Source organism: Anabas testudineus, chromosome 21 (assembly GCF_900324465.2).
Source record: "Anabas testudineus chromosome 21, fAnaTes1.2, whole genome shotgun sequence".
Taxonomy (NCBI): Eukaryota; Metazoa; Chordata; class Actinopteri; order Anabantiformes; family Anabantidae; genus Anabas; species Anabas testudineus.
This window is the reverse complement of record NC_046629.1, coordinates 19,166,004-19,172,574: the sequence shown is the minus strand read 5'-3', so window position 1 is coordinate 19,172,574 and position 6,571 is coordinate 19,166,004. Positions and strand designations below refer to the sequence as shown.

The following is a 6,571-nucleotide window of genomic DNA, read 5'->3' as shown; positions in this document are numbered from 1 at the left end:
TTAAAGTCTATCTGAAGGTTCAAGCAGCGATGGAGTAGTTGCATTTCATCCAAAACCACCAGCAGACAGTGTGTGTGTATTTGTGCATCTACACTGTAACAAGGCTGAAAGCGCGGAGCGGTGATAATCTCTTGTTTGGATTCTCTGTGAAGCCTGCTCGTTGCTCCACAGCTCCCCTCTTGGATCAGAGACGCCTGACATTATTGGACGTCGTCACCCCATGTCCAAAACTGTCCCGGTCGGTGATTGGCTCAGTGCGCTCTGTAAGTTATTCACGCGCCTCCGGTTTGTGTGTAAGTGTGTGTATGTGCGCATGGTGATGTGATGTGAGGAAGCTCCAACTGTCATGCAGCGGTAAAATGCTCTGAGTGTATGATGCAGCGCGCAATAGCAACAGTAGCCAGTCTGATAGTAAGTCACCGACCATGACGCGCCGGAGCGCCTTTACTCAAACAGGATGCCCACAGTTTGCAAATAATTACACTAAGAAGCAAAATCCAAGTGAGAAAATAATAACGTTTTAGTGCTTCCTGCAGTTACATTTTGGATACAAACGCAGGCCTACTAAGTGGAAGTGGATTCAGGGGACAGTCGGCACGTTCTTCAAAGAAGCAGCGATGCAGGAGCAGCGAGATTTGAATAGCACGGATAGCAGCGAGGGAGAGAGCGTCTCCTCCTCTCCCAGCCTACCTTCGCCGCCCATACTGCCTCTGCAGGTCGCCCAGCAGTCCCACAGAACCACCAACTTTTTTATCGACAACATTTTACGGCCGGATTTTGGCTGCAAGAAGGAGCATGAACTGGGCCTGCGGGACAGGGCGCAGACCTCCGGCCGGGAGCGCGTCCACCCGGTGGTGAGCAGGCCAAGCCTTCCCAGGACGCCGTGCCAGGACTCCAACTGCAGCAGTGACAGCACTTCGTCCTCCGCCTCCTCCACGTCTTTGACGAGTCCCAAAAAGATCAACGGCAGCGGCGGAGGAACTGCAGTCTCCGCCGTCTCCACCGGGAGCAGCGGCATGAAAGCCGAGGAGAGGACTGGCAGCGGGGCCGGGGAGAACACCTCCTCCTCGCTAGTGGTGTTAAACGGTACCGGGGCTCCAACTCCAGAAACCCAACCCCTTCTCTGGCCTGCCTGGGTGTACTGTACCCGGTACTCGGACAGGCCTTCATCTGGTAAGGCAATAGTTGCATGAAGAAAACCAGCTGTGAGCGTTCGGTCTTTCATAAAGGAACAATAACGCCACAAACTCACTTTGTGTTTCATGTACTCAATGTTTTTTTTTTCCACACGAAACATAAAGATACATTAATGCCAAATTAATAAAATTCCCGCAACAAATTAAAACAAATTATAAGAAAATTATATCACTTATAATTGCTATTACAGGGACATTTTGACACCACAAACATGAAGGTCAGACTTTTTTCCACTCATACATGTTGATATTATTCAAATCTAACTTTTAAATTTAATTCAAATTTTAAGTCTAATTTAAATTAGAATTTAACTTCTAATTTAGGTCAGAAAGCCTTGCTTTAAATTAAAAGAGTTTCATTCTAAATCATCTCACTTTTTTGCGGGGAAGCAAATATTATAGACACGAGATATGAAATATAACACACTTACAGTGAGTTAATCCAGACTGCAGCTAGAATTTGATTTTATTTGATTGATCCTGAACATTTTCCAGAAAAATATATGTAACAGTGTAATCACTAAGTATAACAACGTGCACAGTAGTTTTTCCGCCTCTGTGATTTTCACTTATTCATCAGTTTTATTTGCACAATAAAAATAAAAAAATAAGCCATTGTAAGTTGCTGTGTTTTAAGCTGCAGAACATAAGAGCTATGGGTTTAAATATAAAAGAACTGCTGTGCACGTGAATCTGCAGGTTGATTGAATATGAGTGCTCTGATTTACTGAATAACTTCACCCTCTCTTATACACCTGAGTGTTCAATCTCAATGAGCAGCGTCGCGTTGATTGTAGTGGCCATGACAGCGGTACTAGCCACGGAGCTTTTTTGGAGCTGTGTGACACGTGTTTTGGTTCAGGGACTTGATGCATGGATCGACAGCAGACGTTCTCAATCCATATAAAGTCGTTTTCTCCTGTGATCGCTCTAACACTGAGTCTTTTGAATGTCTGAGCTGTTGTTCTGTCCGAGCGACTGAAATGGAATCTATGAGCTGCTGTCAGTAAAGCATGGCGGAATAAAACACAATGGAATTAAAGGTAAATAATAGCTACGAGCCCTCCCTGCCTCGATGCAGGAGACATTTTGAATTCATTAACCGACCGTTTTTAGGGGGCCTGACTTCAGCCATAATGCAAGTGTGAAAATCCGCAGTGAAGCCTGATGTTTTGCAGTCCATAATAACTGTTCTGTTTTTTTATTAGATTATCTCCTTTTTACTTTATTTTAACGCATTTCTTAGTCTTAGTAAAAACTAAAACAGATTTGTTGATAATAAAATATTAATCATACGAAGAAATGTCATAAATAGATAAAATAAATAAAAATAAAGTGGCTAATGTTTTGATTTATTAATCACTCTAGGTCTACCCAGAATGGAAACTAAATCAGTTTGAATTTATACAGAAGTCTCTGAGAAAATACTTTAAATATTTTTGACGTTTATATTTTGCTTCAGTCTCTTTCTCATTCTGTGGCTCCTCTGTGTGACGAGTTTAATATCCACACTTTTCCGATTCACCTGACACACCATTGTTTGTTTTGTTTTGTTTTTTAAAGCATAAAATAATGCACTGCGGGGATTATTGTAAGATAAACACCTGTGCGCTGTCTGTGTTGTATCAGAGGTTAAGACTGTTTCAGGCTGTTAGATTTATTCATACAGTCACAACAAGGCGACAATAACCAGTGTGTTGACGAGCTGATGCTCAGCTGGAGACTCACATGGAACACTGTACACTAATTATTATACAGTGACATGTTGCTTATAGAACTTCACATCTTCTTCCTTAACAACAACAATAATAATAATGATAATAATAACGTCTATTTGCTGACTTGTACATAACATATAACACCAGGCAGTAACAGATGATGATGATGATGATGACGATGATTATTATTATTATTATTATTATTATTATTATTATTATTATTATTCCTGCTGTTGTTGCACACACACACACACACACACACAAACACACACACATATATATCTCTCTATATAGATACATATGGTGAGTATATTGTCTCAAGGCATCAAGCCAATGCGTATTTAATTTCATGATTTATTGTTCATTAGTCTATGCGCTGAATATTTATATTTCCGCTCTCCTGTTCTTTCGCCCTTACTGCAGGCCCAAGGACACGGAAACTGAAAAAGTCGAAAAGCGGCAAAGAGGACAAGCGGCCGCGCACGGCGTTCACTGCCGAACAGCTGCAGAGACTAAAGACTGAGTTCCAGGTAAACCGCTACATTACGGAGCAGCGGCGGCAGTCTCTGGCCCAGGAGCTCAACCTCAACGAGTCCCAGATCAAAATCTGGTTTCAGAACAAGCGAGCAAAAATCAAAAAAGCCAGCGGCTTCAAAAACGGGCTGGCGCTGCAGCTGATGGCGCAGGGACTGTACAACCATTCCACCACCACCATCCAAGAGGACAAGGAGGACAGCGACTGAGGAGCCGGGCCTTGCGAAGACAGAACTGTGTGTTTTTATGCCACACAAACACACACACACAGTATACATTGTAAATAGAAAATATCTTATTAAATGATGAGGCCGGGAAGGGAAAGGGAGTGTTCAAAGGGGTCGTCGCCCTTTCCTCACCTTCCTCTCCTCGTCTTCAGAAGTGACTCTACACAGAACAAACAGACTTGTGACTGTCGGATAGACCTGCCACCGTGAAACCAAAGATTTTACTGAAAATCAGAGCTTGGACAGTCTGAAAAACAATAGAGAAAAAATACAACAGCCCTCTTCCACAGCCATAAGCCCAAACCGGCTCTTCCTGGGCAATTTCACTTCACCTCCTCTAGCTCATGTTGCTTTGGTTGTAGCGGCGCTGCTTTCGGCGTACACACCGGCCCAGCAGCCACGAACACCAACTAAACACTACGAGAACAACCAGTGGCTTCATCAGTCATTAGTTTGATTGTGTTCTGGACCCACTGACTTTGTAAGAGGTGTAATAATCCTATAGTCAGATTTGAAGTGCTGCACATCTAGTTACAGAGCAGCGCCACAGAGACGACAAAGCGGACACACACAATCAGGATTTCGCTTTAATACATTCAGGAATATTCAACTGATACAGTAAAATCAAAACCTTACCTACCATGAACACACGAGGCCATGTTCATATATTGTTGCTGTAATTTTTACAATCTTGAGTTTATACAATTTAAAATGCACATAGTACAAATCTGCACTCACCGATTCAGTGTTGTTATAGACACAGACTATTTCAATGTGAAAATGTATAAGCCAATAAATAGATCAAATACCTGAATACTTGTGTGTTCTCCCACCAGAGCATTGGCCCTGGTTTCTGGCAGTATGGGGAAGGTGTAGAAACAAAATTTAGACCATATGGAATATATAGATGCCTTAGTAATTATACATGTAAAAATTATTTAGGGAAATTATGTGGGGTTGCATAGGGACTGTACACACACACACACACACACACACACACACACACACACCCACACACACACACACGAAATACACAGATTTGAAACTGCCAATAAAAAACACAATAGAGGATTTCACTTTCTTATGGGTAGTTTAAAGACTGTGAAATGCCTGCAGAGATCAATAATGCCTCAACTTTGTCCAAATATTTGCTTTTAGCCCATCAACTTTGTTACAAGAATTTTTCCAAAGTTCTGCATCAAAAAGAGAACAAATACAAAAATGTCACAATCTTTGTAATTTGAACAGGGATAGATAGATAGATAGATAGATAGATAGATAGATAGATAGATAGATAGATAGATAGATAGATAGATACCATCATTGATGTTATAGGGATATAAGTTACTCCAGCCTAAAATGTGAGGCCACAGTCAAGACATGTTCCATAGACTCAATCAAGAGTCCATCAAAAGCACACAACAGTGTTTTTAATTTCTTCACAGTCACTGTTATATTCCCGTCATTTATTGTTTTCTCGTGACTTTACAGTTATTCTTTTTCTATAGCCTCTATAATGCTTCCATTTGGACAAAGCGTGTTAATTTAAGATTTCTTCAATGTCCACTGACTATAGAATTACTACATTTCGTACAAAAGGGTAGAATATAGTGAAAGCTTCAACTGTACAGAAAATCACAACTGTGCATTTGGCCCCTGGTAGGCTATTGCCTTATTGTGGCAGGTGGAGCTGCAGAGGCCTGCAGGCCCGCAGACACAATAAACAGCATCACACTATGTCAGATATGTGGAAAGAAATGATGTACATTGAAACCATGTTTCCAAATAAACACTTTTCTATTGAAGGAGGAAAAAAATCCTCAGGAAACCCGAGGAACACTGAGCCATTTTTGCGGTGGATAACACCAAATATTCAATTAATAAATTAAGGTGTTTGAGCGTGCGTGTGCTTGCGCGCGCGTGTGTGGGTCGCAGCTCATTGGTGCAAGTGAGTGGGACAACTGAATCCATATTCATAGGTGTTTGGAAAGGAGGTGAATTTACACTGCAAGGCGCGGCGCTATCAGCGCTGTTCAAAGCGTTGCAGAGCATGAAATTGCTTCTCCTTCTCTCTGTGTTCACTCATTTCATCAGCCAGCCCTCTGTAGGCCTCCCGCAAAAGTCAGAGGAGCTGTAGCTCCAGCAGGGAACATCTTTGTGTGTGTGGGCAGAGCGAGCGGAAAACAGCGGCGCAGCAGAGTCGAGGCCATGTCCACGTCTCATCCCCGGAAGGAGCTAAAGAAACCTTTTCACTGAGAATATAAATCAAGCAGAAATACGTTAGTAATATTACAATTTGCAATAATAAAATCAATATATTTAAACGTAAGATAGCAAAGAATTAACATGACAAACATCTGTGGTTATTTCGATGATTCTTTTTATCCTCTCCTTTTTATTTCCTCTTCACTTTATCTAACGTTGGTGGTAAATAAAACTCAGTTACTGATTGTTATTAAATAATACCTTGCCTCTAAGGAGAGATATATATTTTCTAAAAAAAAAAAAAACAAATCCAGTTTTAGATAAAACACAATTCATAGTTAACTTAGCGTTTCGGTCATTTGTGCAAATTGAATCCAGTCTTTACAAAAAAACAAAAAAAACGAACAAAACAAATTCTAAAAATTCTCCATGAAAGTGAAGCAGCAGTGTTATTTTTTCATTTACCAGCTGGTTTTATTCAAAATAACTGTAATGCTCCTAATCTTAGTTAAATTACAGGAGGCTTTAGGGGGGAAAATACACAGATTTAAAACTGCCAATAAAAACACAATAGAGGATTTCACTTCCTTATTGGCAGTTTAAAGACTGTGAAATGTCTGCAGATGTCAATCATGCCTCGACTTCCTTCAACTATTTGATATAACCCATCATCTCTTGTACAATGATTATT

At 40.9% G+C, this 6,571-nt stretch overlaps 1 protein-coding gene across 1 annotated transcript; it reads left to right on the top strand.

Moving 5' to 3' along the window:
* The first annotated feature begins 617 nt into the window (after window positions 1–617).
* On the top strand, window positions 618–3,657 carry LOC113173569 (homeobox protein engrailed-1-B-like). Its single transcript, XM_026377000.1, has 2 exons — window positions 618–1,173; window positions 3,338–3,657. The coding sequence occupies exons 1-2, from the start codon at window positions 618–620 to the stop codon at window positions 3,655–3,657; spliced, it is 876 nt and encodes a 291-aa protein (XP_026232785.1).
* Window positions 3,658–6,571: the final 2,914 nt, after the last annotated feature.

Excerpts from the sequence above, each read along its gene's own strand:
- LOC113173569 (XM_026377000.1), top strand. The coding sequence starts at position 618 with ATGCAGGAGCAGCGAGATTTGAATAGCACGGATAGCAGCGAGGGAGAG. Across the intron at positions 1,174-3,337 it reads CTCGGACAGGCCTTCATCTG|GCCCAAGGACACGGAAACTG; the intron begins GTAAGGCAATAG and ends CCCTTACTGCAG.